The sequence below is a fragment of the Fundulus heteroclitus genome, chromosome 3, assembly GCF_011125445.2.
Source record: "Fundulus heteroclitus isolate FHET01 chromosome 3, MU-UCD_Fhet_4.1, whole genome shotgun sequence".
Taxonomy (NCBI): domain Eukaryota; kingdom Metazoa; phylum Chordata; class Actinopteri; order Cyprinodontiformes; family Fundulidae; genus Fundulus; species Fundulus heteroclitus.
Window position 1 is genome coordinate 6,007,045 of NC_046363.1, and position 25,822 is coordinate 6,032,866.

General features: G+C 39.4%; 1 protein-coding gene across 4 annotated transcripts in view; it reads left to right on the forward strand.

The window, feature by feature from the left end:
* The window catches only part of LOC110369139 (neurocalcin-delta A), a 94,367-nt gene that overhangs the window by 53,364 nt on the left and 15,181 nt on the right, over positions 1–25,822 (forward strand). For 2 of the 4 annotated variants that reach the window (XM_036129077.1, XM_036129072.1), the window contains exon 2: positions 16,059–16,471. In XM_036129077.1, the coding sequence (XP_035984970.1) occupies positions 16,094–16,471 (378 nt within the window). In that variant the 5' untranslated portion in view covers positions 16,059–16,093. The remainder of the gene's footprint in view (positions 1–16,058; positions 16,472–25,822) is intronic. The other 2 variants (XM_036129080.1, XM_036129075.1) reach the window with 1 other exon arrangement.

The window sequence follows — 25,822 nt, forward strand, 5'->3', positions numbered from 1 at the left end:
CCTTGACCATAATAACTGCACAAAAAGAGCAAAGATGTATTTCCCCACAGCATTTAAAAGGAATCGACCCGGTTTCTCTTCTTTTAGCTGCCCAGTGGCTGATGCTGAACAAAGTAACTTTTAGCTGGAGTCTTAAGAGAGTCTTTTTAACTTGTTACCATTTTGTCAGATTTGTTCAGGACCACCTAAATAAGAAGCCAACACTGTATAGCTGAAGCAGTTCAATAAGCAGCTTTATTTTCACCAGGGCTGCCTGGACTGCACTAAATGTCAGGTAATTATTTAAGTACTATGCATTTGGGTTCTTTTGCCTGTAATATATTCGGTGACACCTGCGGTCCACTAAGCAGACATCGCCCATAAGCAGCTTTTTATATAAAACCTTAGCGTTGAGATGGAAATAATGAATTTATTTATTTATAGTAGCTTGATTGACTCCTCACTATCTAGGGTCTTATGTTTGCTCTTAACCCAAAGCAGGAAGGAAGTAACACTTTTTAATTGTGTTTATTTAGCACAGGTCATGTCGTCATGGCAATTTTGGCCTGCGTGATTGCATATCACATGTTTTCCAGATACCATGCAGGCCTAATTTCTACCACAGCGTCAATCAATGCAGCAGACAAACCAAGACACAACCTTCACATTAAGAGCCTGTAGTCTATATGCAGTGCTCTGGATTTTTATTAACATAGAGTAAAGCTGATAACTAAAAACACTAAAAACCCAGCTGGCTGCAGACTGTTTTTGTCTGTCTCATCCTTTAATAAATCATTTAGAAAATTTGTTTCCTCTGTTGATCGCTGCCAGTCAGACGTTACGCAGTGACATATTTGTTCAGTGTTCAGCACTTCTTGGGCGCCTTGTAAATATCTTCATCTTTTGTTCAAATCTCTCTAGTTGTTTTCACCGGATTAATATTGCGGTCTTGAAACATGTAATCCTTATTGCAAATCTAGGAATTGGTCATAGTTATGATTCTATGTTCATTCATATCAACATAGCTTATTGTTGATTTATTTATTATATGAATTTATTCTATTAGATTTAGCTTCATTTACACAGGTAAAGCCTGCTGAGACATTCAGATTTCATGTAATAAACCTTGTTTGATGAGAGCAATGATACTTTTAGCTTCATTGTAGCACATTTTAATAATGTGATAGTTCTGATTGGTGATACTAAGTTTTCATATTGTTACATATCTGTGTTGGCATTAGAGAGACGTTTCCTTTCAGATCAGCCTGGTTTACTGTGGCAACTATTATGAACGGCTGTGTGAAAAAAACAGCAGTCCTTGTCCGCTATAATCATCTTTACTGGTGTGTTCAAAACAGCTGGTGAAAGTGAACAGAAACATCCACGTTTCACATTGTTTCCATCTCCACCGGGTATTTAGCGTTATCTGTCAGACATAGAGGAGAGCCTGCGGCTGCAAAACCTAATCCCAGACATTTTTTTCCCTCTACCTGCTGATTCGTCTAAAGCCTTCCTCAAGTGCTGCCTAGGCCCGCCAAATGAGAGTAGAAATATAACATTTGCATCACAGAATTGCTGTTTTTTGATTTGATGACACCATCTCTGCCAAATCTCTGCACTTCCAATGGTATTTGATCATAACGACAAGCTTTTAGGACAATTACCACCTTGTTACGCAGTATATAACGGACATGCCTCCACAGCGGGCCAGACTGGCTTTTGCTGTCACAACGCGGTACTCAGTGCTTAGTGCCTCCACAGCATTTCCTGGCCTCTCAGGCGGGACACACCGAGTTCCTGTCCGAAAAGAACGACTCTGCTCAGATTGGCTTTTCTCCGTCCAGAAACATCACTCTTACAGGAGCACTTGATGTGAGCAGCAAAGGCCATTCCTATTCTATCTTTAGAGATAATTATATTTACATGAAACAGTGGCAGGATGTTATCTGACTTAGCACAACACAGGAAATGACTCCTAACGCTTTACTGGTCGGCGTAACTATCTGAGCAGTTTTTCTGGGTTCATCCTGACCGCTGACCCTCACTGTGATGTCACTGGGATGTTCTTTTAGTTATTTTCCATGATGTTGTTTCCTGTTTCTATATTTTTCCCTTGACCACAGGAAGCACAAGCTTGATGCTAACCCCAGGGGCGTTTATCAATCAGAAATATCTCCAAGCTGCTGGGCCTCATTTTCTCTTTCCGTTCCTCCCTCTTTCTTACCGCTCGTCTCTTGTTATGTTACACACTGCTAGATATGATACTCCTCGCCATTATTCCTTCGACAAGCAGATCATTTCCAGCTGCTCCCTATAGTTGCTCTGCAAATATTTTATCAGGTTTTATTTAGCTTCGCAGGATTTTACAACCATCCCAACTATTTATTATTTTTTATTTTAGGGTGAGTTTGAGTTCAGGATGTTTTCTGCTAAGTGGGAGTGCTTTCTCATGAACATAAGTCATCATTGGTATCTCACTGAGCAGCTCAGATATAAAGATTTGAAATTATGGAAAATGTTTTCACTTCTTTTTTCTGTTTCTTTCCTTGTTCATCAAGGGGGAAGAATGATTTGTTTCACTAAGTTGCAACTTTCTGCTGCTTGCAACCATGTGCTACAATCTATTTAGGTGCCGTTGGAAGGCAGTGAGGCCTGGTAGTTGGCACTGGCAGCTAGGAGGTCCCAGGATGCAGTTGCATTTTTTAGATTGATGCCTCAGAACTGGCAAAGCAGTACACATGCAGTGGATGGAGTTTCATCTACAAGACAGCAAACCATCGAATCCCTTAAACATAATCGCTACAATTTCTTCGAGGCCTTTGTCTTTCCTATGTTTTTTGTCGGGAGGGAGGAACTTCTCATCCAACCAATTAGGCTGGTCTAGTGTTCAAATACCAGGCAGACAGAGCTCCCCACCAGGGGAACACAGACAGGGAGCATAACAAAACGGACACCATCTCAGTAGCATCCAAGGGTCACATTCTGCCAGACAAAGAGGAGCAGAAGAAAATGTCCAGTGAAGGCATGTAGTTAGGACTCATTACAGAAAAATGGCACAGAACTAGAATCTGTGCTATAGTCCTGAACTCCAGCTTTTGCATAAAAGCGCACAGGTGTATTATTGGAGGTACATTCAAAAAAAAAAAAATGTCATTGTATTTAGTATTCATCCATATTTAAGTATGGACAAACATTTATGCCAAAACATACTCAGAGACATTTGGGCAATGATCCTGTTAGCCAATGCAGGGCAACGTGGTCTCACAAACCTTTGTATTTTCTCAAAAACATTGACACAGCGGTGTCTTGAGCTTTGGGACTTTGGTTTTGTGTTTTGCTTTACTTTTAGATTACATGTGTTTATATTCTGCTCCCTTGCTTCCTGTCTGTTACGGTGCGTTCACACCAAACGCGATTTCAGCGACAAAGCTGCCACTTTTGCGCGCTGTCGCTCGGCTGACATATCGCCAGCAGTTCCCACAGAAATACAGCAGTACAATGGAGCTATCTAGTGACGCTTTCACTTCCCTGTCACTCCAGTTTCCTCACTCACTCTTCTCCAGGCTCCGTCCATTCTGGACTTGACTTGATAGTAATAATTGGTTGAGTTATACAACTCAGACCAACTGCAGACCACCACTATCAGCTTGTCTTGCTTGTTGAATGAAAGCTGCTTCGTCTCCGCTGCAGTCCTTCACTCCACATCACAGACACATCCAGCTCCTGATTGGTTGTCGCGGTGTGACAGGACATAAAAGTTCCGATTTTTCTACTCCAGCGACCTTCGCTTCACATTTATGGCAGGCGTGGCTTCATTGTAATCTGCAAAATGGCACTTATTGCATCTCTAGAAATGCGTCTGTTGACTCCCTTTGCGTCGCATCACATCGCTCCTATGTTGCACCTGTACATAGGGATATCATGTAGATATGTCGCTCAGGCCGCCACATTCGCATTCGATGTAAAGTAGGGCTGGACGATAAAGAAAAAAAAAGCATATTGATAAAGTAGAAATCGTATTGATCGATATCGATAATTATAAACAAATTAAAAACATATATTTTAAGTGTAGCCCTGGGCATTTTATGCTGTTGTTTCACAGCCTATTTTTAGACAAAGAACACACAAACACTGAATTCAAACTCCACCCTTTATTCAACCAACTTTTTACCAAAACTTAACGTTTTTAAAAAAGAAAAAGTAACACGTGCTCTCTGAACTCTTTGAAGTAGGCGGAGCTTGGTTCCTGGGTCTGTGTTGTGATTGGTTGGGAGGATGTAATATTAACCTACATGGCTAGAATGCAAAAGGAAGGAAAACAGTTTTTCTATTGAACTTTTTAATTACCCTTTTTTCTATCATCGATATATGTCTATCGATCGATATATATTGTTATTGAATTATCACCCACCCCTGATGTAAACGCACCTTTAGGGTGTACTTGTTGCTGCTAAGGGTAGGTTCACGAGGCAATCACTTTTTCTCTTAAGGCCATGTAGGTTTGTTTTATTTCCTTTTTATGATAAAAAATTCTTAATTCAAAACTTGGACTATGTGTTTACTTGTGTTGTCTTTGACAACATTAAACATATTTAAATTTGTTGTTGTTCTGAAACACTCAAGTGTGACAAACATGCAATAAATAAGTATTAAGGAAAGGGACAAACACTTCTTCACACCACTGTAGCTGTGCCTCTATTTCCATTACCGCTGACCTGCAAGGGAAACGGTACGACAAATAAAGATGTAATGTGGAGGCGGTAAATGAAGCGTGATAAATTTTGGGACTCCTAACTATGGCGGTGCATGAAAACTAAAAAAAGTCACGAGCATCAGTGCACCCAGTCCAAAAAGTTAGCACGGAGGCCTTTGTGGTACTACATCAGCCTTGTTTCACCAAATACTTTCCCAAAATGCTTCACTGAATAACATATTTCCATGCTCATCATTGTTTAATGCATCTTACATGTTTAATAGGGGATAAATATAGACTGCGAGCCGGCTTGTCAGGCACATATGCTCTCTGTCTGTGAGGCCCAGCTCAGATGAGCTTGTGCTTGAACTTGGCAGAGTTTCTGCACACAGTTGATGTATGGCTTCCTCCTGGTGTAATAGAGTTTCATGTTACATGTGCAGATGTAGCAGTAGGCTGTTTGCTGTAACCATCGTTTTCCCCAGCACTCCTTTGACTGTGGGGCTACATTGATGAAAATGGCATGACAAGCCTTTCTTGCGTAGTGTATGATGATTCTGAACGTTTGTCATGATTTCATGTGCTGTGCCGTCTGCAGACACCCCGGATTTTTCTTTAGGCACTGATGATGTCCCGTTCCATTTACCTTTAGACAATTTTTGAGCTAATTGATGATTCCACAACACGTCCTTTCATGAAAAGAGAAAGCCTCGCATGAAAAATCTGCCAAAGCATTGCTTTGTGCAACTTCCAGAAACCAGTTCATTAAGAAATTTAAATGTCAAGTCTTTTGTATACTCTGGTCTTTTTAATAATGATTCCAAAGCAATTATATTTCGAGTGAAGGCTGTTTCTTGTGGATTAGAATTTTTTTCTTGACTTTCTGTAAACAAGGTTTGTCTTTGAATAAGATCGGCTCAAGCCTGAGTGGATAATCTGCTGTTGTTTAATATTTATCTGTAAACTCTAGAGATATTTCACGCTGTTGGACACAGACAGACTGCATAAGCCTTAAGTTAAGTATTAAATGGACTTGGAAAAACTTTGCCATCTAGGTGTCTCAGCAGTTCGCTCTTTTTCCCCTGAATCAATAAGCACTTCATGTGGTTGCCTTCTCTACCTCCTTCTATCAAGTCGGTTACTATAGCAACCTAATGAGGGCTAAGGAGGCCATTTAAAAGTGTTAGGGCTGAAAATACCCACTGTGGGCAGCATCAAGCTAACCAACCAGCAAGCGGTGACAATCGATGTGACAAGAGTTCAAACGCGGTCTGCGTCAGGTTCGCTGCTGATTTCAAGGAAACGAACTCGTGCGCTCACATGTGGTTTTCTTCTGCAAGAAGAGGACTGCCTGTGAGCGTAAAGAGGGAAGGAACAAAGGTTGGGATCCTGGAAAGTTTGGCTTCGGTCCAACTCATACAAACTCATCCACCCCCTTTTTCTGTCACCCTGGTTCCAGCTTCTGTCTGGATGCTCGCCAGCATCTGTCTCAGTGGTTTCCCCCGATGCCAGAGCCCCGTCAGGAAGTTGGGATGGGAGAGGTTTCTAAATTTGCGATTGTCTTTGAAGCTGAGGAATGTTGCAGAATGGGTATTGGTTGAGACTTGTCACTGAAGCTTTAAAGTGTCTTTTTTTCCATAGGTGCTTGCTCCTTTGTTGCTAATCAGCCAAAGCAAAAGGAACAGCTTGAGCGACTCATTTTCACTCAGTAGTATGATTTGTCATTCATCAACTGGGACTGGATGAGAGGGAACAGACCCTGTAGGATGCAGGTAGAGACGTAATCCTTTCACTAGTACTTTTATTATTTCCACTGTCATGTTTCCCTTTCTCTCTCCTCCCCCTCTGTTGCCCTATCTTTTAGGGTACTAAGGCTTAAGAAAAAAAACTTTGCTCATGTTTGTCCTCCATTTGCTAATCTGTAAAACTTCTTTCTCATCTACTCTCTTTCATGCACATCCAGTTGCATATCTCCGTTTTCTGACTCATGATGTGTGAAGGTTGTTTTAAGCACATTTTAGTTTATAAATAAACTACAAGCTGATCACTTTAAGAGAACGTCTGTTCTTGATCTCTGTGGATTTTCAGTTGGTCCGGCTCTACATTTTGTACATGAGCTCTCAGTATGTTGAGCTGAATGAAACCAGATGGTGTTTAATAAAATGTATTTTTATAGGTACAAGATATACTTCCATATTGAAGCACTGCTACCTAATTTAAACCTTTGATCATAGGTTCTGTATCATAGCTGCAGGACATATAAATCCTTACTGCATCTGTGTGATTTGGGCTGGATCCGTCTGTTCTGTCTGATGGGATTAAGGCACAGCTGGAATCAAGAACCTGTAGCTGGAGGCTCTTTGAATCCAACTATGAGGATCCAGGAAGTTCAGCCCAAGGTTGGATGGGTACCACAGGGTCTACAGCCAGGACAGAGGGCTTAGTTTGAATCTGCAGCCTTTCTTACAGATTAAATAATGTTATACAAATAGTTTGTAGTGTGAATGAGCATTTCATGTAAAAAATATTATTGGAATTCACAAGACAACATACCTCTTGATATAGAAAGACAAAACAAAGCAGGGATTACCACTGTTGCCTCACAGTAAAGAAGGTCGGATGGATGGATGGATGGATGGATGGATGGATGGATGGATGGATGGATGGATGGATGGATGGATGGATGGATGGATGGATGGATGGATGGCTGTCTTACATTGAATCAAGTAATTATGAGGTGATGGTGACAACTAAAGGTTTAAGACACAGTAAAGAAAATGCCGACATAAACAAGAATAAATCACGATTATCTTAATAAGGGATCATTTGAGCAGTTAATGGTTTTAGAGGTGGAGCGAATCTCCAACAGTCAAAACAGGTTGAAATGAAGATTCAAAAACAGAGGTTACCACCTCACTAAACGCATAGTGTCTGCGGCTCAGACATCTCCCGCTGGAACAGGCAGGTGCAAAACATGTTTTGGAGTCTCCAGCACCAAAAAATGAGGAAGCATGTTCATGGATTCATAATCAAACACAATTTCTTCAACTTTGTGAAAACTTCCAATATTGTTGAATTGTATCTGGTCTTGTAGAGAAAGTATTTCTGTCTGACATAAACAGTAAGTGGATGAATTTTAAATTAAATACTCTGCTCTCGAAGTGCATTCTGGGGTTAGACTTGTACACTGACACTGTTCTGACTGCTTCAGTTGCAATAAATTTGACAAAAGAGCTTTGAATGTGTTTTTTAATGACCCGTTGACACAAAGACCCAAAATCCAAAGACCGTGATCTTGTATTTGCAGCAGTGCATTAGAATCCATTGGGCCTTGAAGTTTATTTATTACCGTGATCTTGTGGTAGTAGCAGTCATTTACATCAAGTTTGTCACTATAAACTAGACTATGGGTCACCTACCTGGGGCTCTGGAACAACGTGGCTCTTGGCACATGTTTCCAGAGCGACATTGTCTATCAATAACTTAAATAATATAGAACTCAACAGTGTTTGTAAATGTAAATTAGTGGAAATGCATTACCTAATTTGTGTTTTGATGCAGTATCTTAAAATAAATATTATATAATATATAAAAAATATTCACAACGGAATGACAATAATGTACAAAGAATGATGGGCCCTTCTAATTTTAAAATGGATTTTAAAATGGATTCTGAGTCTTTTTGTAAGCATTTGCTGTACTTGTTTTAGGAGCTAAATGAATAGAAATTAGAATATTTTAACCACAATACGGTATTTTTACATTTTATGGTCTTGTAGGTTTTACAACTAAGGGAAAAAAATGTCTGATTGAAAAGTGGCTCTTTGGATTGTAAAGGTTGCTGACCCCTGAACGTGATGCTTATGTATCAAACCATCTGCATTTGATATGGTTTATTTTGGACATTGAAATGACTATTTAAAAATTCACTTTTCAGTTGTCCTACAGATCACAGTTGTGGTGGCAGCCACAGACATTTCTTAAATGTTCTATCTATAGTGGGATTGTAGGCTTATAAATACCACATACAGTATATTATTTTACCAGTCTTACCCGCTGAGATTCTTTTTCCTATTCTGTTCCTTTTGCAGCTTGAATTTCAGTCGTCTTTTGGCCTTTGCAACAGCTGCTTTACATCCATGTACTGAGTACTTTGCACCAAAGTTCGCAGCGTTCTTGTTTAGAACGAAGTACTTCCATTTGACGGTGACTCATTGACTTGGAAGAGACCGGGATCAGTCTTGAAACACATCCTGTCTGTGTGTGACATCACTGTTTTTATTTGAACTTCATAGTGAGCAATTCAGCACTGATAGCAAACAGCGTTGATTGTACGTGATTGGCTGCTTCTCATCTTTAATTTTTATACCAGTGGATCACATCTGTCTACTTGTTTCTCACCTGAAATTCCTACACCCACGTAGCTAACCACACGTATGCACGCACGCACACACATACACACACACACAAACACACACACATGCACGAACACACACACAGACTGCACAGGCAGTGATTGTGCTGCCGTATTATAAAAAAAGTTGCGTGTGTTTGTGCATATGCCCCCATTCGAATGTTCATGCAGAGCTCTCAGCCAGAAAGCTTATCAATGGCTGTGAGATTTTGCCAAATGTTGCTATGGTAACTGCACAGAGCGAGAGAGACAGAGAGAGAGAGAGAGAGAGACTGTCATGTGTAGGCAGAATTAAATCAGATGATAAAGAGTATGGAAGATGTAAGCAGGAGTGCAAGAGAGCAATGAGGCATTGATGAATGGTACAGAGAGAGGGAAAAAAAGCAAAACGATTTGTTGAGATCTAGGAGGGCATTTCCAGAGCAGGAACACGTAAAAACAAAGACATGATTAAGGAACACAAGAGGCATGTATGAGATACACATTATGTTTGACATGTATTGTCTGTAATTTTACCTCTCCCAGTCCTTATGGTTCTGTACTTTTAGTTCATCGGACTCATCTTTGTGATATTCATACAGCATTATCACAATCTCAGCCTTTCATCTTAGAGAGACCCTTGGGGTTTACGTAAAACCCAAGTGTCTCTGCGGAGGAAGTGACTGAAAAGTATCTGCTGCTAAACTGATGGGTTAGATTGTTAAGATGAAAATCTGAATCCAAGCCAGGCAGGGCTTGTGTTCCTATTTAAATCAGATAACTCTGTGATTTAAATGTTTCATTCGATTTAAGCTGGTGCTACTGCTTTAAAGAAGGACCTGGGGTAATTGTAAAATGTGTTTTGTTCCATTGTATACCGATGAAATAGATTTTTGCACAAACTTGATCTTGCTTTCAAACATTTGACCTGTTGTACAAATGTCTTTATTGTCTGACCGATGGGGTATGCTATGAAGACTATGACTTTGTTCTGAATTATACAATACAGTTCAGTTTACTTATACCATGCCAATTCTCAGTAAATGTTGTCTCAAAGCATATACAGTGAAGTGATCTATTCTGCAATTATTAAATTGCACGTTAACAAGCACTCCCTTAGCCAAAGCTAATTTAGTGTAGACTTTGCCTTTAAATCTTCATTTCTGGGTGTAATTATCTTTCACACATTACTTCGTAGTGGCTACATCTGTTAAGCTTTCGGATCTTGTTTTAGTAAATACTATTGATGGAGATGAGAAAGGTCACTCTTTCAGGAAAGACTTTAAATCGTATTTCATTATCCAACATAAATAATGACTAAAGGAGTAAAACTAAAATAATGAATAACCTTAAAAATAATGAAACAGTAACCCTGTAAAATAAATGTTGGTGTCTGGTTTTTGACTTTAAACAGAGTTGTTTCAGCTCCTGGAGTAGATCACCTCTGGTGGGGAAAAGGGATTTGATTTCTGGATTTGTAACTCTGCTCATTTACAACAAAAGAGAATGATTTCAGATGCTTATGGTAGTTTCAATTTTACATGGAGAAACAAAATATCAATGAAAAACCCGTCCTTAAAACCGTTAAAAATTGATTTGCATGTCATCTCATAGCACTATGCAAAAAGAAAGGCCCCCCCTATGATCTTAGACCCTGTTTATACAACATAGAGCCATTAAAAACAGGATTGTTGTTCCATTTCAGTCAACACATGATAATGTTTTAATTACGATCTTTGTGCACAAGACATTAGTAGAAACGTTACAAACTGTGTAATGCTGGGCAAAATGACGTCGGTTATTGTCAGAAATGTTCGGTTTATCACCCAGGCCTACCTAACATTCATACTGTTAGACTCTGGGAGGACGTACAGGCAGAGAACTCGTGCTTACACAGGGAGGACATGCAAACTCTATGCAGAAAGACCCCAGGCCCGTGTTTTGAATCCAGGACCTTCTTGCTGCATGGAAATGCACCAATGCAGGCCCAAGATAATACATACATTCCAATTTGATCCTATTTATCAGAAAGTGCAGTCAAGTTTTTATTCAGACTGGTTTAAAGTTTTTCTATCCAAGGAAACCCAGCAGATTGCATCGGGTCACCGCCTTACCGCATTCTCTCTTCCTGGATGAGCATGTAGCCACAGTAGACAGTCGTTCTACTGTGTTGTTGACTTTGCAGCAATCCCTCGTCTTGAGCATTCATGTAGCGACAGTGGACTGTCACATGGATTGTGGTATGGCCTTTGCAGCAATGCCTCATACTGAGCATGCATGTTTGAAAATATTTCCAGTTGCAAAAAAACAACAACATTTTATTGACTTTTATTGAAAGAGCTTGTAAAAGCATCATTGCAACTGCTAAGGTGAATCCAGCACTTCACAGCGTGCGTCAGCCTTAAAGGACGTAGAATCACGTCCCGCCACTCAGCATTGCATGTTCGTTTTAATGTCAGCTCCTGTCAGTCTTTTAGATACAGCACACATCTGAGAGACAAGTCCTGCTTTAAACACACACACACCCTGACATCACCACCACCAACCAGCAGCATACGTACACAGACAAAACAGGTCGTTCTAGCTTAACTACCCTATTATTTTACTAAGCTAACTGCTTAGATTGTGGTGTATTTGTGGTACGCTGACAGCTCAAACACTTAACCATCTCATGTTTTTCCAGGTTAAATATCTAACTCTGAGGTTTGAAAGTTTGACTATTGAGGACAAATGGAGCGCAACATTAGCTTGTCTCACTGAACCACGGTGCTTAAAAAAAAAAGAAACCTCAAAGCTGCAACAAGCCCCGTAGACTCCATTATTCTAGAAAACAACAGCCAGCTAACCACTCTGGACATATATTTATATCGGAACAAAATAGTGCTGCTTACATTCGTTGGCACGTAACACAAACTGGGCCAGAGTAAATTTCTGCGAGATTCATTGCGGGTTCTGACCACAATTCAGATTTTAAATAAATAAATATATATATATATATATATATATATATATATATATATATATATATATATATATATACATATATATATATATATATATATATATATAGAGAGAGAGAGAGAGAGAGAGAATATTTCAACAAATACTGAAATATTCATAAAAGAGTCTTATATTATTGTTAAGATTTTTTAAATTTTAAGAATATTAAATCTTCAAATTTCTATTTGAAGATTTAATATTCCATTTTATACAATATGACGGTAACTGTTTTTTGGAGGGGTTTTTGCTTTCATAATTAAATGTTCAAAGATTCAGATATAAATGTTTATAAACATTTTAGAAATGTATGGAGAATTATTATGTGGTAGTTTCGACTTAACGACAAAGTGCATGTTTGGAATCCTAACCTACAGCAATGCAGGCTTAGAGGTGCACCGGATCTCATGGCTTTCATGGCAAAATGTTTATTTCAATCATTGGAGTAGATCACCGCCACAGTACAATGAGACTTGACGTAGACTTGCACCTCAGTGACAAGACCTGGCTTGAACTTGGAAAAATTACTTGGTAACATCTCCATTTCTTGACAGCAAGAAATTATTATTATCATATAGACCAATTTGGACATCTTCAATATTCCGGCTAAAAGAAGAGGATTGCGATTTTATGGCGCACTACCCTGTCCAATGGCCACTTAATGCTGTGAAATGATCTTGAATACTTAACAGAAAAACAACTTCAAACATAATGTTTCCACCCCTGTCCTTGACTGGGTTCTTTGGGTCATACTTAGCATTCATGGGTCAAAACCTGCATCTCATCACAGTACTTTCTTCCAAGCCTTCTGTGAGTCATTTCAGCAGTAATTTAGGCCTGAGGACAAACAGTGCAGAATTGGAATCCTAATGGACAGCCATGAAGTGTGTAGCAGATGTTATGGATTTGATGAGAAAATGTTTATTTCAGAAATTAGAGACCTGAGATTTGACTTGGATTTAGGGCAAAATACTTCACTATTGATTTGGATTTGGAATCATTTGCTTGTACATATCTCTGCTTGTAGCACACAAAAAAGCAGATAAAAAAATACGAAAGACAGACCTACAAGTGTCTCACTGTAAAGTTTTTTTTTTTTTTTGCGTAGCCAAAGAAACAACATGGCAGAGCAGCAAGGTACAATCATATACAGTGTTGAAATGCTTCATTTCTGACGAGGTAAATGACAGTCAGACTGGGATGCAGGATTTCTGCCTCAGCCATGAAGTGAATCTGCAGAGCTGGAGACCCTTTTCTTGAAAGGATTTTGATGAAAAAGGGCATAAAACATGTTGATTATTTACACCATAATATTATTAGAAAAATTATTACAAGACTTATAAACAAGCACAAAGATTAGTCATTGATTACTTCATTTTGAGTTTAGTTAAGGTGGCTCACCTTGGTTGAACCTTGCTATGACTTGTGTGTGGCTGTTTCTATCATCACCTATGACTCTCATATTTTCTCACAAAGTCAGATTGCAGCAGCCACTGAAGCAAAGGGGTGTGAATGAGTACTTGAGCGCAGTCGTTTTCATTTCCTATGGTTTCTGGGTGCAACCTTTAATTCACTGTGCTTTTGTGGACACAAGTGACTCATTTCCTCAGACTTTGAGAAGGCCCAGGAATGGTTTCAAGCAGATTGCATACAATCTTTAACATTTAGATGTCTGCAAAATAAAGAGGTCCGTTATTAAGCGTGTCACGTTCTGACTCTCCTAATTGCAAGCATGAACGTATATTGTACAGAAAGCTACAAGCATTATGGGAGTGCAATCTCTTTAAGACCAGGCACTTCCTGTTTATGTTAGCAGAGGGGAAAAAGGACTCATGTCATCGCCAGCATGCCTCTAGTCACTATTATCGCAAAAGAACAACTTTCTGTCTGTCCGTCTCTGTTGTCTCTCGTTACATGTCAAACTCGGCTGTGGTCACCAAAAAGCAAATATGACAAAATATAGATTTAAAACGTTTTCATGGACGTGTTAACTGCTTGGAAATTTTTGGCCACGATGTAACTGTAAAGCTCACTTGATAATGAAACAGTGTACAGTTTCTAGCGGGAGAAGTTATTTTGATAGACGGTACTTAATGAGGTTTGCTCCTTGAGATGTACGGCTGTAATATTCAGCTGATCCTGTAATATCTGCTCTCTCAACCTGTAGAAACTTAATAGGGCATCCCACTAGACCCCTTAGTAATGCATTGTCGCTTCGTTCCCAGTTAAATTGTTTTTGTGGGAAAGAAACAGATGAGACAAAATTCTGAAAGGGAGAAAAGGTGAAAGAGAAAGAGGAGAGGATAGTGATAGAGCAATGCAACATACTCTGTCTGCTTCTTCACCTGCAAAGAGAGATATAAAAAGAACAGCAAAACCAACTGATAAAGTATTACAGGTACAAACACCTTGATACCATCACTGAAGAATATACAGTATTATCTAACACAAAACGTATAAAGTGAAAGCTGAAGATAATACTAGGGGTTTTCTGTATAAATATAATACAATATGTAAATATTGTATTTAGAATTTAGCAGGAACTAATGAATTGAGTATAAAAAGTTCAAATGGGGATTATGAACTTTATCCGGTTCACAAAGAGCTGCACTGCAAACACTGATACTGTGGGCAATTCCTGGATGGGTAGAAACTGTTTCTCAGGAATTTATGAATCTGAAGGTTCTTATTTAAACAACTCATCTTGTGTAACATTTGATGACACCACGTTTTCCTTCTTCTGCATGACAGCCTAGCTTTGTGTGTATTGAGAGATTTTATGGGGTTGTTAAAGGCATGCTGTGCATATGGTGCTATGTTTACGCAGAGTACACAGATCTGCTCTTCATGGAATGATCCCTGATCTTATAAAGAGAAGAGCTCTTTTTTTAGTCCTAGTGAAGGTGTTGTTGAGGTGCTTTCCTTTTGGGTTCATACCTTGTAAAGCTAATCAAGGTAAGGTAACACTTTGTTACTTATTTACATGTGATGTTGACATAAAAATTGGGGTTTTATTTGACTAAACCAAAAAGAAAACTGAAAACCCTTATACTGGATGTCCCACCTTCACACACCTCTTCTCATTCTAGTTGTCCAAAATGATTTGTGAACAGTCAAAAGCTGCAGATAAAAGCTCTTAGAATGCTGCAACAGGGAGCATTTGAAGGCCGCGAAATAATAACCGAGGTTAGGAACAAAAAAAATAAAACTCCTAATTAGTCATTAATAATCAATTTGTGCCACGTTATTTCCTTCCCGTTAATAGGGAGTTTTTCTTTCCACTGTCGCTTTATGCTTGCTCAGTATGAGGGATTGCTGCAAAGCCATGTACAATGCAGACGACTCTCCCTGTAGCTCTACGCTTCTCCAGGAGTGAATGCTGCTTGTCTAGACTTGATGCAATCAACTGGGTTCCCTTAGACAGGAAACTTTTTGACCAATCTGTATAATCTGATTGAATTTGACTTTGGAAAGTGCCTTGAGATGACATGTTTCGTGAATTGGCGCTACATAAATAAAATTGAATTGCATTGAATTGAATTATCGAACGTTTGTGTAGTAAAACACAATATCAAAGGAAAACTATTTTTAAGTTAAGTCAGTGTACTTAAGAATCGGGCCCCTCGTGGAGCATTAAAATATTCAAGATGCTCAGTTGATACTTAAGTATGATTAAAAAAAATTTTTAAATAACGTGAGATCCCAGAAACTGACAGCGCCAATCCCAAAGCAGCGAAACACTGAGAATCCCACATTCTTGATCCCAATATACAATACATGCACTGTTTAGCACAGAAGAGCATCGAAAATGACACACATACTTGTTCTACAAAATCTCCTTTTGTTTTCTCACTTTGAGACCTGCATAACACACTTGTCAAATTCAGTTTGTAATAAGAATGTAGGAAATTTGAGCTGTACCTCTGAAATAAAAACTAAGCATCTTGACGTGTATAAGTGCACAGATCAACCCCTTTTTTCCTCTGTGTCTCCCAGCAGTGAGCTGAGTGTTACTGACAGGACAGACAGACATGGGGAAGCAGAACAGCAAGCTCCGTCCTGAGGTGATGCAGGACCTACTGGAGAGCACCGACTTCACCGAGCACGAGATCCAGGAGTGGTATAAGGGCTTCCTGAGAGACTGCCCCAGTGGGAACCTGTCCATGGAGGAGTTCAAGAAGATTTACGGCAACTTCTTTCCGTATGGAGATGCTTCAAAGTTTGCGGAGCACGTCTTTCGCACATTCGATGCTAACGGGGATGGGACGATAGATTTTAGGGAGTTTATCATCGCTTTAAGTGTGACATCACGTGGCAAGCTTGAGCAGAAGCTGAAGTGGGCCTTCAGTATGTACGACCTGGACGGGAACGGGTACATCAGTAAATCTGAGATGTTGGAGATTGTACAGGTGAGTGTCTCTGTGAAAGATAATACAGCATACTTAACCAGCTGTGGACGGTACAGGAGAAGCTCCACTTTCATTTGTTTGAAGTTTAGGGTACACAGACACATGTAGTAACTACAACATTGGTTAAAACAGTGACAGCTATCCAACAGTTCTGCAAATGTAAGCATAACACAGCCTTAGTCTGAGCATGTGAGCCTCTGCAGGTATTTTAAGAACAGGAAATGCTGCTACGCCCCAGGAAAGTGAGAGGGAGATCTCAAAGACATGGTATTGGACGTGAGTCTTCCTTCCCCGTGGCTTCTGGGGCACAAGTCATGCTATACCTCACTTTTCTCTAGCATTGAAATGTCTCTGAGCTGTAATGAAACATTTTGATGATGTAGAACCTATATTTCCCTCTAAACTCTGTCTTTGCCGCTGCGCTGTTAGCCATGCAATGTTTTTATAGTTATATGTAATTATAGCTTTTAAGGTTGAGCAGTAAGGTGCAGATAGAGAAAAAGCCCTGCGTACGCTACTTTTTTGGGGGATAAAAATGAAAAGTTTTGTTGCATTTCAAGTGTTCGTCTACACCACAATAGTGAGTGTTTTCTTTGAAAAGAGAACAATTTGAAAACGGGTTCCAGAGTGTAACATTTTGAACACATCTTGGTCTACTTTGTCGTATACACAGAAAAAAAACTAATCTGCCTGTATGGGGAAGCACATGCTCAGTATGACTTAGTGGTGGGGCCTTTTTAAGGTGCGTTCACATTGAACACAAACGGCGCCAAAGTTCACCACTTTTGCATGCTGTCATCGCCTGACATTATCGCCGGCCGCTCGCATGGCGGGCAACAGCAATTGCACAGCAGGCGACAAGTCATAAATGGCAGTACAATGAGGCTATCTAGTGATACTTTCACTTAACTGCCACTCCAGCCTCCTCACTCACTTTTCTTCAAGCTTGGACGTTCTGGACTTGTCTCAGTAGTAATAATTGGTTGGGTCAAACAACTCAGGCAGACTGCAGATCGCTATTATCAGCTTTTATTCCATGTTGAATGAAAACTGCTTCGTCTCTGCTGCAGTCCTTCGAACCACGTCACAGCCACATCTGGTTCCTGATTGGCTGGCATAGCGCAACAAGACACAAAAGTTCAGATCTGTCAACTCCAACAACTGTCGCTTCGCATTCATTGCAGGTTTTGTGTCTGGCATCGCGTTAATCACCAAAGTCACGCGTTTTGCATTGCTGGAATTGCCTCTGTAGCCTCGCTTAGCGTCACATCGCTCCGGTGTTGCACCTGTGCATAGGGATATCATGTAAATCTGTCACTCGGCCGGACACATTCGTGTTTGATGTGAATGCACCTTTAAGCAGGGAGTGTTTATACACATACACATGTTGTTGAGTTTTAAAGAATACACTGCCCACTAGTGGTGTGATAGGGATGTTACACAGTTGTTAACGTTTCTCCTAGTATTGTGTGCATGGAGACCATAATTAAAACGTTGTCATGTGAGATGTGTTAACAGAAACAGAACAACAATCCTGTTTTCAATGGATAGTTGTTTTTTAAACAGGGCCTAAGATTACTTCATATATGTACAAATTCCAAAAAAATATCAATAGATGCCAAAAGTGTAGCATTAAACCGTTCAAAATAATTATTATTCGTAAAATGTCCCATGTCAATGCAGTGGTTACCTTTATTGCCTCATCGAGAAGAATAGAGTAGAATAGAATCATCTTTTGTTTGTACTTTACTGGGGAAATCACTAACTATCAGGAGCAAAGTAAAGGTAAATGAAAGCACACAGATGGGGCTTTTGAGGACGGACGGACGAATGAATGGATGCCTAGATAAAGTGTTGTGTATGTCAACATTAGGTGAAGGTGAGCAGATAAAACAGAAACTACTGTGGGAAAATAGTGTTAGATAGCTGGCAAGAGCAGGGACACAGTTCATGTCTGGTTGTTAGTGTAATCATTTATCAATATTACCTTTATTGCTTTATTCGTCTCTATGATACAGGTATGCTCAAGTTTTACAACCACGTACGTGGTGTCACTCTACAAACTTCTCAGAGGCAAAAAGTCTTTACATCAAACTGTTTTATATGTGACAGCGAGCTTGATACTCTGAGCTGCTCCAAGCAGGCGGTCACAAGGACGCGCAGCATCACAGTCCCTCTCTGTTCTCACTGACAGGTGGGAGTCTGCTGGAAAAGAAACGGCTCTAGGTGCTCAGCTAGCTAATCACACATTTTACCATTCATTCCACCTCTTCGTCCCACTGGCAGAAAGTGTGGCAATTAAAGGAATTTGCCACAAGAAATAACAATAGCAACAGTACGGTCGACTATGAAGGGGAAAACATCCGTGGAGAATCAGCGCGGAGTTTACCAAGCGCACAGTACGCCCGAGTATGTGGGAGCCTTTAGGCAACAATAAACCTAGTAAGTTAATTCTATATAAAAGTTATGTTTATTCTGGTCTTAGGTTAGAAACAGGGCAGTGTAGTCCAACTACTCTGTCCTCCTGACAGAGACAGATAGCTCTCTCTCTCTCTCAGGAGAGAGCTGTGTACGTGAAGGGGCAGAGTGATATTACACACTTGGGAAGAATATTTAGTGTGCCTTATAATCCGGTGTACTTTATGGTCCAAAATATACAGTAATCCCTGTTGGTACTTCTATAAAAGCTTTAGACCTAAGCTAGCAGCAGCTGACTTTTCAAGTCAGTTGCAGGAGGTTAAAAAAACGAGTTCTGAAAATGTAAGTGAACTTTTTCCCTTAACTTTACCCTAGCCTTAAGTTCCTTCTGCTCCTCCAGACGGCAGTGATTCATACCTCTACCTATCACTTCCCTCTGCAGCCTAATGACATCAACCTTCTGCCTACTTCCCATTACAATGTCAAAACGTTTGCAAAGACAAAAGTACTGAGCGTAATGATTCATGTCAGGCTTTTTGCTAGGCTTATCTGCTCAAATTATAGAAAATAAGAATTTATCTGTGTTTGTTTGATATTTGCTAATATATAACTGCAATTTACTGAGAAAAGTTTTCCTCCTTATTGTAGGTGTAATTCAAAAGAAGAAGCAGGAGTCTGTGTTTGCTAATTAGATAGACATCAGTATTCATCATTGCCAAAGTGCAAATTTAGTTAAAGGCCAGGACCATTAGATTTATCCTTCTCTCTCAAGAGAGCAAACTGAACTTATCTAGCCTTGTGTCTATCAATTCCCTCGTTTCACCAAGCCGGCTGGCTTTCTTCTTTCAAAGTCACCCGCCTCTGCAAAAACAAGACTCGCTTAAAAGAAATGTTTTCTCTTTGCATTAAATTTTAAAGTTGTCTGAAAAGGTTAAAATAGAGCCATATTATGCAGCTTGATCATGCACGCTGATAAAAGTTTCAGAAGGAAGGTTCGACAGCTAGATCTCATAACAATACCATATTTGAGGAGTGTAGGTTTCCAGGTTGTTATAGACATTAGGGCTGGGCATTTATCGTATCTTTTTATCATTATCGTGAAATATTTCATTTCATGATGGGAATTTGTTTTGTTTTTCTCAACAACGATTAATTCCAATTAGTAATGTCTGAAATTTCCAAAAACTGCAGGTATTGTCAGAATTGTTATTGTAGCTATTTTCTCCACTGTTGGTTTCTTCAGGGCAACAATAAATTCAAAAATATAATTAGTTCTATTGTGTGCAGTTTAGTGATGACGGTCACATTTCTTTATGCAGCTTGTGTCCTGATAAAATATATTTCAAGCTTTGTTTTAATACATGTTACATTATTAAATGTGTTTTTAAAGACCGTATTTGTATTAATGGGACTATAATTGACATGAAATCACAGCTTCAAATTTACCTAAAAAGACTACAAGAAGATGGTAATAGTATTTTATCATCACTTTTATCATTACCAGAATATAGGGTGATAAAATTGAAAGACCATATCACCCATCCCAATAGTCGTATTCAGACATTAGGAGCTGGGTGATATGGACTTAAGATTTCGTAACAATATTTTTTACATCTACTGATATTTATATATTATCGATATATTCTAATTAAGGTTTCTAAAAACTGTCTGTCATGTCATAGTCAGTGAAACGGCAGGGAAAAGCGATTAGTTTTTGAAAGACATTTGTATGACTGCTCTTGGTGGTACAGACATGCAGAGGTAGGGTATCTCACAGTCTTGGCCACAGCTAATGTTGAAACAAGCCTAAAGAATGTTAAGTAAGCACTTACTTTAAATTATCATATTGTTTTGCAAAAGGACATGATGGGTATTGTTTTAAATACTCAAATCTTCATTTTTCACAACAGGCTTTTTAGAGTTTACGTTTTGTGACGAATAATGTCAGCTTTCCGATGCTTCACCCAAAAGACCGTTTGAACCCTCCCACTGTTGTCTTTTTGTTTTGTTAGACACTCTCCTCCATTTGCCAGTGACTGAGAACTGCAGCTCTCTCTCTGACTAGTTAAAGCTCTCTCCTGCAGTGAGTGTGTAAATGCTGCTGATGCTCATAATTAGCCTTGCTGTGGGAGTAATTGAATGGGACAGATCACTGCCAGCATGGCTCTTCTTCAAACGATGGCAAAATGAACACAGCACACACAGAACACGTAAAACTACCTCATCCACCCATCTGCAGTTCATATCTACCTTTCATCTGAAAGACTTCCTTATTAAGACTATCTGGATGCCCTATGTTTGTCCTATATACACCAAAGCTATATACTTTGTAGGAAATAAGGTAAACTTGACTGAACAGAGACTTGAACCAGTCATAAAATTAAAAGTCTACCAACTTGTCTACCCGGGCTTCTATAAGTAGCTGCGCAATCGCTCAACGCTCAGGATTGTTTACCAAACCCAAACCTAAGATATGAAAATTGTAGCTGGTAAAGGCTGGGTTACACTGCTGGACAATTAGCCCAATTTTTGCCCCGATCTTCTCCTTCTGACAGGCCCTGACTATTGGGGTGACTTGTAAGATAATCTTAAGAAGAGATATCCCTGCCATGTGTGGTGTGTTAAGAGTGATCGGGTCCACTCGGTAGAACGCCGTGACCGCTCCAACCTCAAATCAGGAATATTTAACATTCAATATGCAGCCTGTTAAATGTGATGTGGACATGGAGACACCTCGTCTCCATGTCATAGTGGAGTAACCATAGGGCCCCCGTTCACACTGTTGCCACTCCATTAACCAACACCTTCTCTTTTTGTTAGGTTTTCTTCTGTTAAAATCCATCCACAAACTATCGCCATTGTTTTTCCTCGTCGTCCATGTTTTTTTACTCTGAAGTCGTGTTTAATCCTGAGAGGTTTCACAAGATTTCCCGTCTGACATCCGTGTTGTGCTCGCCGTCTGACCGGACACCATCCTGTACGACCAAACCTGTTTTATCTAGGATTTTTTTATCGTTACGCGTGGTGTCTCTCGGGCTTTGAAAATTGGCCGACTATTTTAAAATCCTGCCCTGAACCAGCCTTTAGAGACTTCAGGACAATGTGCCATTTAAACAGGTGTTGGTTACTGAAGTCTTCCTCTTAAAAACAATCAATGCCTGCAATGTCACAGGGCTGGCAGTCCTTAAGTTGTACAAATATAGCCACTCAATTTCAATTCAAATACATCAGTGTTACATGATTTAATCACAAAATAATTTGTTACAGTTGCAGAACAAAACCGATCCAGAATGTCCCTTAGGTGCTCCCCGTGCTCTTCCCAGGTTCCACTCGAAACAACAACACTGGTGAATACTGATCCCCCACAGGGTGCCTGATCCTTTAGTACCTGACTTGGATTGTTGCTGGGCCCCCATGCAGCCTAAATGGCAGGACTGTAATTTCGAACAATCCTCAGGAGATACAAAATTATGTTGACTCTTAGGACTGTTTGATGAAGTCTATACAAGACCATATTGTGGCGTCTTCTTTTGGAACCAACACATAAGGGTTGCACCACTCACTTGTTGAAGGGTGGCTGATTCCCAGAGCCAGCATGAGGTCCCTCTCCTCCTTTAGTTCCAACAGGAAGCGTTCTGGTGTCCTGTAACTCATAGGGTTGACATGCTATAATAGGCTTTGAAACAGTTTTCTACTCCACCCGACTGGTGCCACCTGGGCACTCTAGATATACGCTCAAATCAATCAGAGGTGTTACCTAAGACTGTTGCTTACTGGACAGATGATGTTCCTGAAGGCAAGTAGTCATTAACTTCCTCCTCCTCTTCTATGCTGTTAATAAGCAACACAGTTGGTTTATTGTCAGTGTGTGAAATCCACTCCTTGAGAAGGTAGAGATGGAGCTCTCTACTCCCTTGCTGGAGACCTGGTGTCAAGACTGGGAGGTCCAAGTTTCCTCTCTAGTTCAAAAGGCCCCTGGCACATAGCCAGCAACTTGCTGTCAGAAGATGGCAACATTACCAAAAACCTGGCCAGGGACAAAACATCGGTTGCAAGCTTTTTATGAGCTGCCACTATGTGACTGAACCAGTTCACTCATCTGCTGCCGTTTATCCCTCATATGGATGACATATTAACAGGTTCCTCTTTACCTTTCCAATCAGACCCTCTATGCAAACTTACAAAGCATGTTTGAGAGTTTGGTTGAAGCGCCCCGTCAGTCCATCAGTCTGGGGGTGGTATAGGGCTCGCCGTACCCTCCTGAAGAGGATTGAAGGGAAAAATCCAGTTTTATTTCGGCCATTGATAAGCATCTGCAATCTCTCAAAAGTTGCAACAAAGTGTTTAGGATGATGAATATGCACAGACTGAGCTGTCAAGCTGGAGGAAGAGCCATAACTCTCTGGTTGAGACGTTGCTTCAGTCGGATTATCATTAGGAAATTCAACAGGCTCACCAAAACCTGTAATTGGTGTTGCAAACACTTAAAGGGCTGCTCTTTCAGCTTTTTATCCCAAACTTCCTGTTTACCCCTGAGTGCCTCAAGAATTCCAGCAATATTCCTGCAGAGTTGGTTCCTTGGTATTTTCACCCTGAGTGTCTCCGGCCTTAAACTGAACCTCCTCCTTCAATCTTCAGGTGACGCAAGAACAGAGTAGTAGCATGGCTAGAACGAAATAGTACTTTGTGCGCAGGAGCAAAGAGAAGTAGCAACCTTAAATAGGAGGCTAACAGGTGGGGAGCATGAGCAACTGAGCAGGCAACAGATAAATATTATGAGCCTGATTATTGCGGAGCAGGAAGTCGTGGCAGGGTGCAGAGAGTGGAAACTAAGAGCTGAAAGATAAATCTGGAAATGCACCATGAACTTCTTACAAGAATAAGAAACTTAAACCTTAAACAGGATGAACTAAGAGTACCCCACCTGGAAAAAAAGAAAGGCCCAAAAGAAAAACAAAACCCAGACATCAGCAAGAACTGCTGGTGCAGTCTAATTATCTCCTCCATATATTTAGGTGTTCTGAGCCCTGGCCACCATCTTTTGTCTGGGAAAACGCCCTGGATTCTTAGGTAAGAAACCAGTAAAAGAAACAAGAGTTAGTCACAATCACAAACCAAAGATGGGAAATGAGTTGATAAAAATACATATGTGAACTATATGTGCATGTTTACAAATAGAACAAATGTTTTTAAACCAGTCAATATAAACTTTTATAGCAAAATAAAATGTCATTTGAAAATCAAAAATGTAGAAAACAATTAATGGAAGTGATCAAGGGTTACCCACTTTCCTGTAATGTGGTCATGGGTGTAGCACTACAAAACACTACACGCCACTCTTGATGGTAATAATTTGATTACATGTGTCAAGCAATAATCACTGTACTGAATGCCCCAGATCAAACATTAAACTGTACGTTTTTATTTAAGAGTATCATAAGAATGAAACAGTGTCAGATACGCAAACACTTTTATTTTACTTCAGTTAAAATAAACTACATCTACAAACTACTTTAGAATATTCTTTCTGGCTTATGTTGTGTAATATCTATAATTATCACAATCAAAATCACATGGGTCCTACTGTGCATGCAAAACAAAACTGATAAATTGCCAAATAAGCTTATTAGTGAACACGCTCAGCAACAAATAAAGGAGCCTGCACAGCTTTGCACTTTGTTAAAATGAAAACTCTGGTGTGTAATAAACCCCATAACGCTGTTTTCATGCTGTAATAAGTAGAAATGTAGTTTTAATGAAACCATATGTCATCTCGTTTGATCCGAAGTGCAGCATCGTTATAATCACAAAAGATTTGGTGCGTGCTGGGATGCGTGTCTGCGACTAAATAGCAGAAGTCTTTCTTGCTTAGTGCAGCACACAGCATAATAATCATTTAACACAAGTAGAACTACGCATTTTAGGTCATAGGTGACCTGTCAAACTAACAGCAATGAAAAATTTAAAGCAGCAGATCCTTTAGGTCTTTAAGTTCTATCATGCCTAAAGTATTGTGTGGAAACTTGGGGAAACACATTGAAAAGCCATTTGCTGCCACTTTGCACATCACAATAAAGAACAAGGATATTTTATAAGGTATGATAACAGGATGAAATATGGGGAACTTGTCAAAATCAAAACTGCTGTACAGATCAAGAAATAATCACATACTAGGATATATTAGAAAAATAAAGAAAGGGAAGTCACGAGTTAAGTGGAGAGCTAGATTTGAGAAAAATTAGAGCGAGAACAATGAGGACAATGTGCATAGTGATCCGTTGAGTGAATTTGTGGAACAATAAGGACTTTGAACGTTGCTAATTATATTGTAAATCAATTTAAATATATTTAAAAATCACTATCGCAAAAGTGTATGTATGTAACAAAGCTTAGAGTACTAAGTCAGGATCTTAGCCGCACAGTGTTTGGAGATAGATTAGGTGGAATGTATGATATATAATATATATCACCAATTATATGGCATTTATATAACGTTTGACAGAGTTGTCATTTTGCTTTAATATCAATAAAAACAAATCTGCATATTTTACTAGTGACTGTATAGATGAAATGTAGATGTCTAGGCTGTGTAACAAAACATTAATTACACAGATACATCTTATAGTGTAAATTGGATAATTACGACATGGCGGAAAAATATGGATATAAATATTTAGAATGTACAAATTACTGACTCCTTCCTACTCCTTTACAGACTATACGTGATGGTTTGATTATTTTTAGAACTGTTGTTATATATTAAAAATAAATATTAAATTCTTACGTTGACACAGCTTCCATTTTTATCTGAAACAATGTTGTGTTAAAAATCCATAAATGAGATTTACTTTTTGTGACATTCACTTTATAAAATGCTGTTTTGACATAATAATTAATCTAATGAGTGTTTTAAATATCTATCTAGATGTTGCT